At 36.4% G+C, this 17,453-nt stretch overlaps 2 protein-coding genes across 4 annotated transcripts in view; one reads left to right on the plus strand and one right to left on the minus strand.

Moving 5' to 3' along the window:
* TEX9 (testis expressed 9) overlaps window positions 1–8,678 on the plus strand; it is an 89,305-nt gene extending 80,627 nt beyond the window's left edge. The window contains exons 11-12 of the mRNA XM_077128012.1: window positions 7,369–7,503; window positions 8,359–8,678. Coding sequence (XP_076984127.1) covers window positions 7,369–7,503; window positions 8,359–8,436 — 213 coding nt within the window. The 3' untranslated portion in view covers window positions 8,437–8,678. The remainder of the gene's footprint in view (window positions 1–7,368; window positions 7,504–8,358) is intronic.
* The window catches only part of MNS1 (meiosis specific nuclear structural 1), a 106,790-nt gene that overhangs the window by 13,915 nt on the left and 75,422 nt on the right, over window positions 1–17,453 (minus strand). Inside the window, exons 9-10 of one of the 3 annotated variants that reach the window (XM_077128009.1) lie at window positions 9,627–9,752; window positions 9,393–9,500 (exon numbers count right to left, since the gene is read on the minus strand). In XM_077128009.1, coding sequence (XP_076984124.1) covers window positions 9,408–9,500; window positions 9,627–9,752 — 219 coding nt within the window. In that variant the 3' untranslated portion in view covers window positions 9,393–9,407. Of the gene's footprint in view, window positions 1–7,638; window positions 9,501–9,626; window positions 9,753–17,453 lie in introns of those variants that run through there. The other 2 variants (XM_077128011.1, XM_077128010.1) reach the window with 2 other exon arrangements.

Here is a 17,453-nt window from a genome sequence, read left to right on the forward strand (position 1 = left end):
TGTTGTCATCTTCTATTTCTTCCTGAGTCAGTGTATCTTGTTTGTGTTTTACCAGGAATTTGTCCATTTCATCTAAGCTGTCTAGTTTGTTGGCGTATACTTGTTCATAGTATCTTCTTATGATTTATTTCTTCAGGGTCTGTGGTAATGTACCCCTTCTCATTTCTGATTTTATTTGCATCCTCTCTTTTTTTCTTTGTCAGTCTTGCTAGTGGCCATCAATTTTATTTTTTCAAAGAACCAACTTTTGGTTTTATTGATTCTTTCTATTGTTCTTTTGTTCTCCCATTCATTTATCTCTGCTTTAACCTTTGTTATTTCTCTTCTTCTGTTTGCTTTGGGGTTAGTTTGCTAATTTCTCAAGTTCCTCCAGGTGAGCTAAGTACTCGATTTTTGCTCTTTGTTTTTTATCATTTAGGGCAATAAATTTCCCTCTCAGCACAGCCTTTACCACATCCTGTAAGTTCTGGTAAGTTGTATTCTCATTTTCATTCATCTCCAGATAGCTACTGATTTCTCTAGCAATTTCTTCTTTGACCCACTAGTTGTTTAAGAGTGTGTTATTAAATCTCCATGTATTTGGGAATGTTCTCATTCTTTGATGGTTATTGAGATCCAGCTTCATCCCATTGTGATCAGAGAAAGTGCTTTGAATAATTTCAATGTTTTTAAATTTATAAAGACCTGTTTTGTGTATTATCTATCCTGGAAAATGTTCCATGAGCACTAGAGAAAAATATATATTCTTGTGCTTTCAGGTGCAGTGACCTATATATGTCTCTTAGGTCTAATTCATTTTTCGATAATTTAACTTCTCTATTTCCTTGTTGATCTTCTGTCTGGTTGCTCTATCTATAGAGGAGAGTGGTGTACTGAAGTCTCTTACTATTATTGTTGAAACATCTATCGTTCCTTTCAGTTTTGCCAATGTCTGTCTCAGGTACTTTGGCGCTCCTCGATTGGGAGCATAAACATTTATGATTGTTATATCTTTTTGGTGAATTGACCCTTTAATTAGTATATAGGGTCCTTCTTTGTCTTTTATGATGTGTTTACATTTAAAATCTATTTTATCCAGTTAGTATAGCTACTCCTGCTTTCTTTTGGTTACAACTTGCATGGAACATATTTTTCCATCCTTTCACTTTCAATCTATTTGTATCTTTGTTTCTAAAATGAGTCTCTTGCAAGCAGCATATAGCTGGATGTGTTTCTTAATCCACTGTGCCAATCTGTATCTTTTAATTGGTAAGTTTAGTTCATTAACATTCGTAGTTATTACTGAAAAGGCATTTCTTGAATCTACCATCTTATCTTTTTTATTTGTCAGATCTATATATTCTTTTCCCTCTTTCTCTTTGTATTCTTTAAATTCCCCTTAGTGGCACTCTTCAATTCTGTGCCCTCCTCCAGACCTCCCTCTCCTGTCTTTTTTTCAGCTGGCAGAACTCCTTTTATTATTTCTTGTAGGGGCACTCTCTTGTTGAGAAATTCTTTCAGGGCATCTTTTTCTGTGAAAACTTTCATCTCTCCCTCAATTTTGAAGGGTAATTTGGCTGCGTACAGAATTCCTGGCTGGAAGTCTTTCATTTTTGGGATCTGAAATATATCACTGCCCTCTTGCCTCCAGGGTTCTAGTTGAGTAGTCTGAAGTCAGTGTTATTTGGGTTCCCTTGTATGTAGTAGATTGTTTTTCTCTTGCCGCTTTCAGGATTTTCTGCTTCTCTTCAAAATTTGACAAACTGATTAGTATGTGTCTTATGGAAGGCCTATTTGGATTTAATCTGTTTGGAGTTCTTTGTGCTTCTTTGATTTGCATATTTAAATCCTTTATGAGGGTTGAGAAGTTTTCCCCCATTATATCCTCAACTACTCTTCCCAGTCCTTTACTTCTCTCTTCTTCTGGGACACCTATGATTCTTATTTGTTTTGACTACTCATTCTCTGAGATCCAATTCAATTTTTTCCATTTGCTGTTTTGAGTCTTCAAAGTCAGTTATCCTGTCCTCCCATATCACTTACTCTTTCTCCTGTCTCTTCAAATCTGGTGTGGTGATTCTAGTATGTTCATTATTTGGTCAACAGAGTCATCTCTGTGATGTCCGCTATTTTTCTATTTATTCTTTCAAATTCCTCTTTATGCTCTTCTACCTGATCTCCTTTATGTCATTTGCTGTCCTACTTATTTCATTAAGTAGAGTTGTATGAACAACTTTGGTTGTTCCAATGTCTGCGTCCCCTCTGGTGTTTTAATTTGGTCATTAGGCAGGGCTATATCTGTCTGCATGATATGCTTAGTGATCTTCTGCTGTCTTAAATCTTGACTGATTTACTTTCAGAGTTGATTTCTTTCAGTAGTCTAAGGCCTTGTGTTTGTGGGATGGTTGTTCAGCAGGGAGCAGGGTACGGCGTGGGACACTCATTGCAGTGATTTGTTTCAGGGCAGGTATAGGCACAGGCTGGGGATGTTACACTGATGCTTGTGAACATGGGTGTCCAGCGGCCAGGGAGGATGCAGCTGTGTGGGTACACTGGTCTGGTGGGCATAACCCTGGTGTGCGCTGGTCAAGGCATGGGGCCCTTTGTGCACATGCATAGAGCTGTGGCAGCAGGTCAGCATTATACCTTTGTGGATTTGGGGCAGAAGTGATCCAGCTGTACAAGTCAGCACTTTCTCAGATCTGGGAAATGTGGCTGAGGGCCATGCACATGCACGGTTCTAGGACTAAAGTGCAGTTCCTAGAGCTGAATGATATGATTGGGGGCCCATGTGTGGTCCTAGGAGTGCAGTAAACTGATGCGCAGAGTTTGGGTGGGGGTGCAGGGGGAGGCTGAGTATGGAGGTTAGTGCCCGCAGCCTTTATGTGCTGGCAACAGCCTGCAGGGAACAGGGAGGGGGAGGTAGTGCTCAGGAGGGGAGCAGGAGAGATGGGTTGGGCTGCACTTGGGGTGGGAGTGTTGGGCAGGTACATGGACTGGGGGGGTGGAGGTGCCTGGAGCATGGGGAATGGGATGGGTAACTGGGTTTGGGTACCTGGGGCATGGGGTGAATCGCTGGTCACAGGGCTGTGCTGGTGAGGGTAGCGCGCCCAAGGAACACAGCCTGGCTTACTTCTTAGTCCCCTGCTCCCAGCCATACACTCCCGTGGGCTCTGCACCTCCATGCCAGTCTCCAGCTTTCTGCCTCTCCCAAAGACAAAGGAATATTATGAACAATACTATGCCCACAAATTTGATAGCTTAGATGAAATTAACCAATTCTCTGAAAAACAAATCTACCAAAATTTACATGGGGAGAGACAGAGAAGCCAAGGAGCTTTTATCTCTTTTAGAGTAACTGAATCAACATCTTTCCAAAATAGGGGGCCACCAGATAGATGGTTTCACTGGTGAATTCTAAAGGAGAATGATACCAGTTCCCTATGATCTCTTCCAGAATACAGACCCAGAGAAAGCACTTCTTAACTCGCTTTATGAGGTCAACATTATCCTCATACCAAAACCAGATGAAGCATTCTAAGAAAGAAAAATTATAGATCAATATCTCTCAAGAACAGAGATGCAGTAATCCTCAGCAAAATGTTAGAAAGTCAAATCTAAAACTATAGGATTTATTCTAGATATGCAAGGCTGGTTCAACATTTGAATATCAATTAATGTAATTCACATCAACAGCCTAAAGAAAAATCAATGTATTAAAAGCATTTGATAAAATCCAACATGGATTTATGATAAAAACTCTTAGGAAAGTAGGAATAAAGGACAACTTCTTCAACTTGATACTATATAAAAAAACAAACAAAAAACCTACACCCATCATCATACCTAACGGTCAGAAACTAGATGATTTACCCCTAAGATCAGGAACAAGACAAGGATGTCCCCTCCCACAACTCCTTTCATACTGTACTGGAAGTCCTAGATAACACATTAGGTACACATACACACTGAAAAGGAAGAATTAAACTCTTTGTTTGCAGGTTATATGATTGTTGTCTTAGTTTGCCAGGGTTGTTATAACAAAATACCATGCACTGGTTGGTTTAAACAGTAGGAACGCGCTGGCTTAAACAGTAAGAATGTATTGGCTGACAGGTGGACAGAAGTCCAAATCAAAGGTATCAGGCAATGCCTTCTCCAAAGTCTACTGTGTTGTGGTGGTAGCTTGTTGGCAATGTCTCTCTCACACATATACATCGTGATCTGGCTCTTTCTCCTCTAGTGGTTTGTACTTCTGTTCCAAATCTCCTTTGTTTATAAGGACTCCAGTCATACCAGATTAAGATTCACCCTGATTCAGATTGTCCTCATCATACAATCTTTGAAAATCCCACTTAGAAATGAGTTTATGCTCACAGGATGGAAGTAAGTTCTTGAACATACTTTGTAGGAGACATGATCTAATTCTCACACTTGTCTATGTAGAAAATCTCAATGAATTGACCAAAAACCTCCTAAACCAACAACAGTTATAACAAGGTTGCAGGATACAAGGTTAATATACAAAAGTCAACTGTTTCCTATATACCAGCAATGAACAATTGGAATGTGAAGTTAAAAAAACACAACACCTTTTAAATTAGCATCCCCCGCCAAAAATGAAATACTTAGGTATTAATCTTAAGTCTTTTTGAAGGAAACCATACACTCTGTTGAAAAAATGAGAAATATCTAAATAAATGGAGAGATATTCCATGTTCATGGATAGGAAGATTCAGTATTATTAAGATGTCAGTTCAACCCAGCTCAATATATAGCTTCAATACTATCACAATCAATATCCTGGCAGGTTATTTTGTGGATGTCAACAAATTGATTCTAAAGTTTATATGGAAAGACAAAACATCCAGAAAAGCCAGCACACGGTGAAGAACAAAGTTGGAAGACAGACACGACCTGACTTCAAGACTAACTACAAGGATAGTAGGATATTGACAAAGAATAGGCAAATAGATAGTGCAATAGTTTTAAGTGCCCAGAAACAGACCCAAACAAATATAGGTAACTGATCTTTTATAAAGAAGTAAAAACATTTCAATGGAGAAAGGACAGTCTTTCAAAAAATGGTGCTGGAACAACAGGTCATCCACATGTGAAAAAAGAAAAAAAAAGAGATCTTTCACCTGCCACAAAAGTTAACTCAAAATGGACCATAAACCTAAATGTAACTCACAAAACTACATCTAGAAGATAACAGAGGAAAAAATTTAGACCTTGGGTTTGGCGATGGTTTCTTACACAACACCAAAAGCATGATCTAGTAAGGAAATAATTGATAAGTTGGATTTCATTAAAATTTAGGAGATTGAAATACAAGCCACAGACTGGGAGAAAATATTTGCAAAACACATATCTGACAAAGGATTTATATCCAAAATTTACAAAGAACTCGTAAGTCTCAATAAGAAAACAACCCAATTTAAAAAGGGGAAAAGAGCCAAACTGCCTCTTCATCAAAACAGATATTACAGGTGGCAAATAAGTATATGAAAAGATGCTCAGGATGGGCAATAGTGGCTCAGCAGGCAGCGTTCTTGCCTGCCATGCCGGAGACCCAGGTTCGATTCCTGGTGTCTGCCCATGCCAAAAAAAAAAAGAAGGATGCTCAGCATCATGTATCATTAGGGAATTGCAAACTAAAACAACAAAGGAATATACTAACTGCTTTAGGATGGCTGAATTCCAAAATATTGCAACCCCAAATGCTAAGTATGTGGAACAGCGGAAATTTCCATTCATTGCTGGTGAGAATACAAAACAGAACATCTACTTTGGAAGATAATTTGGTGATTCTTACAAAGCTAAACATACGCTTACTGTCTAGTATGGCAATTGCATACCTACGCATTTACCCAAAGGACTTGAAAATTTATAACCATACCAAAACCTGCACAGAATGTTTATAGCTGCTTTATGCATAATTGTCTCAAATGAGAAACAAACAAGATCCCCTTCCATTTGGTGCATGGATAGACAAATTGGCACATCCCATAAATGGAATATTATTCAGCAATAAAAAGATATGAGCCATCAAGCCATGAAAAACACCAAGGAATCTTAAATACATATTGCAAAGTGAAAAATGTCAGTCTGAAAAGGCTATATCCTATATGACTTCAATTATATGTGGAAAGGGCATCCGGTTAGGGGGAAGGGATGATTAGGTGGAATGTAGGGTATTTTCAGGGCATGAAACTATCCTGTATGATACCGTAATGGTATGTGCGTTTGTCAAAACCTATAGAACTGTGTACAGAAGGAGTGAACCCTAACATAAACAATGGACTGTAGTTACTAATAATGTAAAGCCTTGATCCATCAGTTGTAACAAGCAGACTACACTAATGGAAGATATTAAAAGGAGGAACTATGTGTTGGGAGGGGTATATGGGAACTCTATTTTCTGAAACCTAAAACTGCTGTAGAAGTTTATCTTGAAAAAACATTTCTGGTATTTTTGTTTCCTTTTTTCCTTTTTTTTTTTTGTATGTGTGTGCATTTAGATTTGGAATATTTTTTTAAATCATTTTCCTTCTGCCTGAAAGATCTTTTAACGTTTTTTAAAGTACAGATCTTTCCATACTTATTATTGACCTGCCTTAAAGTTCGTCAGTCCGTTTTCTCCAAGGGCACATTGCACAGAGCTCATCCAGTTAATTTTCTACCAAGATTACAAACTCGGTCTCCCTTGCCCTGGGCAGAGGCCGAAATCTGCTCAGCTCTTTAGTCTGTAGCTGTTAAATTTCATGGATTCTCTGGAGTCTCACTCTGTACCAGTGATTTATATATGTCTGCCAAGGATTTGAGGGAATATGTAAGCAGAATTTGAGGACTCCCTTTCTTTCCAGGATTTCCCACTGGGAACTTTCTACCCTGTTGTCTGACTGCTCAGCCCTGTAAGAATGGTACTTTGTGCTTGTGGTGTATCCTATAAACCAGGATGTACTGGAAAGTGCTCTCAAGGGAACAGCCAGATAAACGTGGACCTCAACCAGGGTGCCTTCATTGTTTCAAGATATCACTTCTAGCTTCTGCTTACTATTGATTACTCATCTATGCCTCCAAATATGTTTGCAAATTTTGTTCAAAGTCAATATTTATTATTGTCAGAACAATTGGTTCAACACAAGCTAACCTGACACTACTGGGCCTAGAACTGAACTATTTTTAAAACATTTTTGAAATTGGGAAAGACCTGAACATGATTAAAAGCTGTCAAAGTCCTGTAATTTATAATTCAAAGACAGTTTTTAAATGCTAGATTTGAGTTTTAAAAATACTTTTTTTACTATTTGCATGTATATTTTTTTCATTAAAAGCCTGCATATTAAAGAAAGAAAATACGGGATTATTTTTTTCCTTTTACAGGATATACTGAATGAAGAACAGAAAAAAAATGAGGCATTAAAATCCGAAAACAAGAAGTTAGAAAAACAAAAGGGAGAATTAATGATTGGATTCAAGAAACAATTAAAATTAATTGATGTTTTAAAAAGGCAGAAGGTAAGTCTGTCCTATTAAAGTTAATCATAGATATTATTTGGACTTTTCTAAAACATTTAATATTTTTTTTCTTTTAGGTATATATAATTTCTATTTTGACTTCTTTAGGTATAAAATTTTATTTATATAAAATATAATTTACATGTTAAGATTTATATATAGGGATCATCAAGCAAATAGTTATTTTTATGCAAGTATATTTAGTAACATGGAAAATTACTAATTTCTAAACCAGGGTGCCCCCCTTGTTTCAAGATACCACCTCCAGTTTCTGTTCACTACTGATTACTCATCTGTGCCTTCAAATATGTTTTCAAATTTTGTTCAAAGTCAATATTTGTTATTGTCAGAACAGTTGGTTCAACACAAGCTAACCTGCGATTACTTCTGTTCTAAATACAACAGGGTCCTTCCTAAATAAGAAAGTATCATAAGCAAGTATGACTGTTACTTAAGGGATTTAATTGCCTCTTTGAAACCTTGAAGAGTGAATATTGATTCCCGACTATTGTTGTTTCCTTCTCTGTACACCTGGTATACAGAAAATATGAATTCATGTTTCTTCCACTTTCCTTTTTTGCAAAGGCCATGTATTACAATACTATGCTTTATTATTTTAACGTAGGGTGGTTCAATGGCACTGCTGGACAAAAAGGCTTTTTTATAGGCCGGCCCATGAATTGAATTACCATTTTAATTCTTGTGTTTATTGGAATTAGAATATACATTCCTCCAAGATTATTTGCCTGTAACTTGATAGCATCTTATACACACACACACACCCCTTTCCTATAATTCTGTGGTCTACTTTTAATATTAAATTAGAATATATTGATTTTTTTTTTTTAAAAACAGATGCATGTTGAAGCTGCCAAGATGCTGTCTTTCACTGAAGAGGAATTTATGAAGGCACTTGAATGGGGAAATTCATAAATGATTTACTTCAATTAGTTTAAGATAACTGAAAATGTATGATGGATATCTATTTAACCTGAACCAGCTATAATGGCTTCAATTATTTTTACTCTTAAAAGTAATGAAGTTATTTGATAATGAAATCAAAATGACTTCAGAAAATTTATGTTTAGATTTAGGGGGTACAAAACATAATTATTAGAAAAAGAAAATAACTTGGAAAATAAAGTAATAAGAACGAAACTTTTTCAGTCTTTTCTTTTGTTGGATCTACTAGCCCTTTTTCTTTTGAGTTTTCCCAAGTGTACTTGAATATTTTATGTTCTAGGGAGTCAGCTCTATTTTAAAAAATGATAATTTATATGAGAGAAATTCTGTTTTTAAGTTCTTATTGACAATTAATTACTTTAGGTAATAAAGTTCTTTGAAATTCTTCACTATATACTTTTCCCTTATAACAGACAGAAAAAGTTGCTTTAAAACCAAATTAATTCTAAATATTTATTTTCCCTGGCCAAATCAGGGAAGTAAAGTTCCTAAACAAAACACAGTAATATAGACTACACATTGGACTACAGTTAGTCAAGAAGAATATATTGTCTTGAGATATGGGGCTGCAGAAAAACACCCTGAACAGTAGAAGTAAAGAAATTAGCATCCTGGGTTACGCCTATAATATAGTCTGTTTTTTTATATGTGATGTTAAATACGTTCTGTGGAATTTAGAGCTTTAAATTGTACAAAAATAACTGTTTGACTAAAAGCAATTAATTTGCAATTACAAAATTATGCAGTAATTTGTTTAATTTACTAACGAAACCCAAATGCTTCTTATAGATAGCTGTTTACAAATAATGAAATAAAGTGATGTTTTAGAAAATCAAGCAGACATAGATACCTACTGTCACTGAACTGTAAAAATATAAGTTATGCTGACATCTAGTGGCAAAAATATAAAAGAATCCAAGTTTTACCAAATCTTGATGATATCATTTCTCTTCACAAATTTCACTCCTTTTCTGATATGCTTTCCTAAACTCTTCACCAAGCATATCAATATCATCTTCCTTTTTAAATACTCCCTACAAGAAAAATTTTTTATGGGTTACTTTACTTTTGAATGCCAAAGTATTTATTTCACTAGAGGCTTTTAAGACTAACACCTACATGGAGGTCAGAAAGATTACACACGAGTTGAATTTACTTACTTTGGGAAGATATCCTAGTAATTTTGTAGCATGTTCTTTTAAAAGTTTTAGTCTTTCTTCTTCAATGATTGCATTAATACATCCTTGTCTTCTTTGCTGCAACTGCCATTCTTCCAGTTCATGTTGCTAGAAATGTAAATCAAACTTCAATACTTTTCAGAAAATACTTTAATTGCTTAAGAGGTTTTCAAATAAAACTAGTCTTGCAATGAATTAGATTATAAAATTGATGAAATATTTATAACACTAAGTTCAAAAGATACTAGATAGATAAAATATGTTTATGTATGCTTATATATGTAAATATATGAATGAATTTATGTGTACACATACATATATGTACATATGTGCACTTACCTTCACTATTCCTTTAAAGCTACAAGAACAATATTTATTGGGATTTTAGGAGGCAAGTACAGATTTTTTGGATAATATCTTAATTATCAAGGAATAAATCTTTAAAGGAATGATATCCTAATTAAGTCAACAAATTTTTATTGAATGTTTACTGTACGCCAGGTGCTAAAGACAGCCTACATGTAAGATAAAACATTTGTGTATAAACAAATAGGGATATCTGAAGGATAACTGTTTAAACATATACGTATATATAAAATAAGAGTAGTAGCAAGTGTAAATAAAAGTAGTACCAAGAGGTACAGCAGGAGAGTCAGATTTCTCAGGAGAGAGTGAATATTCTCAGATAACCCCATCAAAATTCTGTACCTTTTTTTTTTTTTTTTTTTTTTTAAAGAGAGAGGGAGGAAGGGAAGGAAAGAAGAGAAGGAAGGAAGGATGGAAGGAAGAAAGGGAAACATCTTTAAACATTTTCTTGTTTTATTATATTTTGTTTGTTTGTTTTTTGTTTTTTTACATGGGCTGGGGCCGGGAATCGAACCGAGGTCCTCCGGCACGGCAGGCAAGCACTCTTGCCCGCTGAGCCACCGCGGCCCGCCAAAATTCTGTACCTTTTATATGGAAGTGATGACTTTAGTTTTAAAAATTTTTAGGGCTTAAAATAACTTATGGAATTGTATCCAACTTAATATGTCCAGAGAACTAAGCAAATAAACCCATTGGTTGGAAGGACCCTAAAGACACATCATTGATATTAATGAATTCCTGCCAAGAATTAAAGTATTATTAATGATGAGCTTCTCCTTAAAATAAGCTTACAGAGGTCATAATTTCTTCAGACCACTCCTTATCAAATACATGTAAGACATACAGGAGAATGTATGTTTTCTTCGCCAGTTCAAAATTTATTATAAAGCTACAGTAATCCGAAATATCAATGTGGTACTGCCAAAAAAACAGAGTTTTGGACCAGTGGAATAGAACTGAGAATACAGAAATAAAGAAGCATACCTACGGCCAATTGATTTTTCATTAAGGTACCAAGTTCATTCAATGGGAAAAAGAATAGTTCCTGCAACAAACGGGACTGGAGAAACTGGAATTCCCATGCAAAAGAATGAAAGTGGACCCTTACCTCACATCACATACAAAAATTAACTCAAAATGGATCAAGAACCTAAATATACAAACTACAACTATAAAACTTACAGAAACATCTTCAGGACTTGTATTAGGCAGTAGATTTTAGACTTTCTACCAAAAGCATAAGCAACAACAAAAATAGATTAACTGGACTTCTTCAAAATTAAAACTTTTGTGCATCTAAGGACATTATCCAGAAAATGAACAGACAGCCTACAAAATAGGAGAAAATATTTGGAAATCACATGTCTGATAATGATTTAACATCCAGAATGTATAAAGAATGCCTGAAAGTAAACAAAATACCAACACATTTAAAAATGAACAAAGGACTTGAATAGATGTTTCTCCAAAGATGTACAAATGGCTAATAAGCACAGGAAAAGTGCTTAACAGCAGTAGCCATTAGGGAAATGCAAATCAAAAACACACTGAGGGGCAGGCAGTGGTGGGCAGTGGCAGAGTTCTTGCCTGCCATGCCAGAGACCTGGGCTCGATTCCCAGTGCCTGCCCATGCCAAACAAACAACCCACACTGAGGTACCTCACACCCTCTAGAATGGCTATTATTAAAAAATCATAAAACAACAAGTGCCAATGAGGATATGAAGAAACAGAAACCCTAAAACATTTGTTGGTGACAATGTAAAATAGTGCAGCCACTGTGGAAACGAATTGGAGGTACCTTAAAGAGTTATACAGAACTATCATATGACCCAACAATCCTACTTCTAAATTTATCCCTGAAAGGATTTAAAGCAGAGACTTGGACAGGTATTTGTAAACCGATGTTCATAGCATTGTTATTCACAATAGTTAAAGCAATCCAAGTATCCATCAACAGTTTATCTATTAATAGATGGATAAACAAAACATGTATGGAATATCACAGAATCATCAAAAGGAATGAAGTTCTGATACAAGCTATAACATGAACTTTGAAGACAAAGTTCATATTAAATGAACTGAGTTAGACACAAAGGAACAGATACTGTATGATTCCACTTATATGAAATAATGATATGTATTTTCAGAGACAGAGAGTAGATTATATCAGGGGCAGGAGGTGAGGGAAAATGGGGAATTACAGGTATAGGGTTTCTGCTTGGGGGGATGGGAGTGTTCTGGTAATGGATGACAGTGCGGGACGCACAACACTGTGACTATGATCAACACTGCACTGTATGCTTGGGAGTGTTCAGATGGGGAATTTTATGTTCTATATAAGATTCTACAATCAAAAGAGAGAGTGCTGACAATTACATGCAATCAATACATGATCCTAGACTAGACTTAATAAAGGAGGAGAAAACGTACAAAAGAACATGATGGAAACACATTAAAAAAGTGGAATATAGGCTATAAGCTTTATAACACTTGAGTGTTTTTTAATATAGCCATATTGAAGAGAAGCATATAAAGGAATATCCTTGTTCTTAGAAAATATACATGGAAGTATTAAGTGCTCAAGGTTCACGATATATACAACCTACCATCAACTGCTTAGAACAACTGTTTAGAAAATAGATTGATGGAGATATAAATGGATAAAGTGATACAGCAAATATGGAAAATGTTAAAAGCCAGTAATCGGGATATTTAGGTGAGGGATGTGTTGGAGTTCTCCAAATGGGCTTTATGTTATTTTTGCATCTGTCTTATTGATTTGATATTATTTCAAAATTAAATATTTTTTAAAATGTGAGTCCTTTAACTTTTTTCCCTGTCAACATTATTTTGGGATTAGGGTAGCTCGAAATTAGCCCTGCTCCACGGAAAAGTTAGAGAAGGGACAGGAGAGCAACTGAGGCAGCAATTCGGGAGTGCAGCTGTCCTGGGAGAGCCTTCTGCACCACATGCGGCAGCCCTGGTTGCAGAGGCCCAGGAACTGAGAGGCAGAAAGCCAGAGCCTGGTGGGGAGGCATGGAGCCACACAGTCCGCAGGAGTGCATAGATGGGAACGCGGGACTAGGAAGTAAGCCAGGTTGTGCTCCTTGGGCGCCCCACCCTCACCTGGAAGCAAGAAGGCAGTGGTATGATACATTCAAGATCCTGAAAGTAAAAGACTTCCAGCCAAGAATTCTGTACCCAGCCAAATTATCCTTCAGAATTGAAGGAGAGATTAAAGTTTTCACAGACAATGTCCTGAAAGAATTTGTCAACAAGAAACTGGCTCTTCAAGAAATAATAAAAGGAATTCTGCCGGCTGGAAAAAAAAAGACAGGAGAGGGAGGTCTGGAGAAGGGCACAGAATTGAAGGGTACCACTCAGGGTAATTTAAATAATACAAAGAGAAAGAGGAAAAATAACATACAGACCTGACAAGTAAAATTAAAAGGATAAGATGGAGGAATCAAGAAACACCTTCTCAGTAATAACTTTAAATGTTAATGGACTAAACTTACCAATTAAAAGATACAGATTGGCAGAATGGTTTGAGAAACACAATCCAGCTATAGGCTGCTTACAAGGGACTCATCTTAGAAACAAGGACACAAATAGACTGAAAGTGAAAGGATGGGAAAAGATTTACCACACAAGTTGTAATCAAAAGAAAGCAGGAATAGCTATACTAACATCAGACAAAATAGACTTTAAATGTAAAGACATCATAAGAGACAAAGAAGGACACTATATACCAATTAAAGAATCAATTCACCAAGAAGATATAACAATCATAAATGTTTATGCACCCAATCAAGGGGCTCCAAAATACCTGAGACAGACACTGGCAAAACTGAAGGGTGTGATAGATGTTTCAACAATAATGGTAAGAGATTCAACACACCACTCTCCTCTATAGGTAGACAACCAGACAGAAGATCAACAAGGAAACAGAGAAGTTAAATAACTTGATAAATGAATTAGATAGACCTAACAGACATATATAGGTCATTGCACCCCAAAGCACAAGGTTATACATTCTTCTCTAGTGCTCGTGGAACATTCTCTAGGATAGATCATATGCTGGGGTACAAAACACGTCTTTATGAATTTAAAAGTACTGAAATTATTCCGAGCACTTTCTCTGATCACAGTGGGATGAAGCTGGCTCTCAATAACCATCAAAGAACGAGAACATTCACAACCATATGGGATTAAATTACACACTCTTAAACAACCATGGGTCAAAGAAGAAATTGCTAGAGAAATCAGTAGCTATCTGGAGACTGTTGAAAATGAGAAAACAACTTAACAGAACTTATGGGATGTGGCAAAGGCTGTGCTGAGAGGAAGTTTATTGCCTTAAATGCCTATATTAAGGAACAAGAAAGAGGACAGGCAATGGTAACACAGTGGCATTCTCCTGCCATGCCGGAGAACTGGGTTCGATTCCTGGTGCCTACCTGTGCAAGAAAACAAACAAACAAACAAGAGCAAAAATCGAGGACTTAACAGCAAACCTGGGAGAATTTGAGAAAGAACAGCAAACTAACCCTAAAGAAAATGGGAGAAGAGAAATGACAAAGATTAAAGCAGAGATAAATGAATGAGAGATCAAAACAACAATAGACAGAATCAGTAAAACCAAAAATTGGTTCTTTGAGAAAATCAATAAAACTGATGGGCCACTAGCAAGACTAAAATACAAAGAAAAAAAAAGAGAGAGGATGCAAATAAACAAAATCAGAAATGAGAAGGGGTGCGTCACTATAGACCCTGAAGAAATAAAACAAAAGAGGATACTATGAACAACTATACACCAACAAACTAGACAACTTAAATGAAATGGGGAAATTCCTGGAGACACACAAACAAGCTACACTGACTCAGAAAGAAATAGAAGATCTCAACAAACCAATCACAAGTAAAGAGATTCACTCAATCATCAAAAATCTTCCTACAAAGAAAAGCCCAGGGCCAGATGGCTTCACAGGGGAATTTTATCAAACATTCCAAAAAGAACTAACACTAATCCTGCTCAGACTTTTCCAAACAATTGAGGAAAAAGGAACTCTACCTAACTCATTTTTTTTTAATTTTTATTATTAATTTTTAAATTTTTGAAAAAAAATTACAGGAAAGAAGCACAAACATTCTTAATATGTGATCATTCCATTCTACATATATAATTAGTAATTCACAATATCATCACATAGATGCATATTCATCATCATGATCATTTCTTAGAACATTTGCATCAATTCAGAAAAAGAAATAAAAAAACAACAGAAAAATAAAATGAAAACGAAAAAAAATTATACATACCATATCCCTTACCCCTCGCTTTCATTGATCACTAGCATTTCAAACTAAATTTATTTTAATATTTATTCCCCCACTATTAATTTTTATTCCATATGTTCTACTCATCTGTTGACAAGGTAGATAAAAGGAGCATCAGACACAAGGTTTTCACAATCACAAAGTCACATTGTGAAAGCTATATCAAACAATCATCCTCAAGAAACATGGCTACTGGAACACAGCTCTACATTTTCAGGCAGTTCCCTCCAGCCTCTCCATTACATCTTGAATAACAAGGTGATATCTACTTAATGCGTAAGAATAACCTCCAGGATAACCTCTCGACTCTGTTTGGAATCTCTCAGCCATTGACATTTTGTCTCATTTCACTCTTCCCCCTTTTGGTCGAGAGGGTTTTCTCAATCCCTTGATGCTGAGTCTCAGCTCATTCTAGGATTTCTGTCCCACGTTGCCAGGAAGGTCCACAGCCCTGGGAGTCATGTCCCACACAGACAGGGGGAGGGTGGTGAGTTTGCTTGTTGTGTTGGCTAGAGAGAGAGGCCACATCTGAGCAAGAAAAGAGGTTCTCTTGGGGGTGACTCTTAGGCCTAATTTTAAGTAGGCTTGAACTTTCCTTTGTGGGGTTAAGCCCTAAGACTGGGGGCTCAGCCTATAGCTTTGGTTGTCCACACTGCTTGTGAAAATATCAAGAATTCAACTTGGGGAGGTTGAATTTTCCCCCGTTCTCACCATTCCCCAAAGGGGACTTTGCAAATACTTTTCTGCTCACTGATCAAATCACTCTGGGATTCATCGGGGCATCACTCTGGACAAACCAACAAAATCTCATGTCCTACCCAAGGTTCCATGTACTTATGGTGTTCAATCAAACTATCTACATAAGTTATATTAGGAAATGCACTAGTCAAAATATAAATTTTGTACCAAATAAACATTTTTTGCTTTAGTCTCACCCATAAGGTGACATTTTAAAATATTAATTACCATCTATTTTCAGCACCCTGCAATAATGACATTCCTTTGTTCTTCCTCATGCAAAAACATTTTTTAAATTTGTACATTTAGTCTCTGTCATTATACACTCTAGGCAATCCTAGATTATACCATCTCAACCTTTATCGTCTATCTTTCTTTCTGATTTCATCTGTGCCCCCAGCCCTCCCTCATTCTCACATTCAGCTTCATTCAGTGTTTTAACATAATTGTATTACAGTTAGGTAGTATTGTGCTGTCCATTTCTGAGTTTTTATATTCAGTCCTGTTGCACAATCTGTATCCCTTCAGCTCCAATTACCCAATATCTTACCCTCTTTCTATATCCTGATGGTCTCTGTTACCAATGAACTTCTCCAAGTTTATTCACTAATGTCAGTTCATATCAGTGAGATCATACAGTATTTGTCCTTTTGTTTCTGGCTAATCTCACTCAGCATAATGTCCCTAAGGTCCATCCATGTTGTTACACACTTCATAACTTTATTCTGTCTTACAGCTGCATAATATTCCATCGTATGTATATACCACAGTTTGTTTAGCCACCCCTCTGTTGATGGACATTCTGGCTGTTTCCATCTCTTGGTAACTGTAAATAATGCTGCTATAAACATTGTTGTGCAAATGTCCATTTGTGTCCTTGCCCTCATGTCCTTTGAGTAGAAACAGCATATAAATGGGTCCCATTCCCTAATCCATTCTGACAGTCCATGTTCCCCAATTGGGAAGCTTAATCCAACAATATTCAGTGTTAATACTGCACGGGCAGTACCCTCCTGTACCATTTTGCCTTTTGGCTTTTATATGTCCTTCTAATTTTCCTTCTTTTTACCTTTACTCATAGTCTTCCTTTCTACCCTCTTCTCCACACCTCTCTCTTCTGCCTTTGTATCTGTCTCTAGTGCTCCCTTTAGTATTTCATGCAGAGCTGGTCTCTTGGTCACAAATTCTCTCAGTGATGTTTCATCTGAAAGTGTTTTAATTTCTCCCTTCCTTTGAAGGACAATTTTGCTGGATATAGAATTCTTGGTTGGCAGTTTTTCTCTTTTAATAATTTAAATATATCATCCCACTATCTTCTTGTCTCCATGGTTTCTGCTGAGAAATCTACGCATAGTCTTATTGG

The sequence above is a fragment of the Tamandua tetradactyla genome, chromosome 14, assembly GCF_023851605.1.
Source record: "Tamandua tetradactyla isolate mTamTet1 chromosome 14, mTamTet1.pri, whole genome shotgun sequence".
Lineage (NCBI taxonomy): Eukaryota > Metazoa > Chordata > Mammalia > Pilosa > Myrmecophagidae > Tamandua > Tamandua tetradactyla.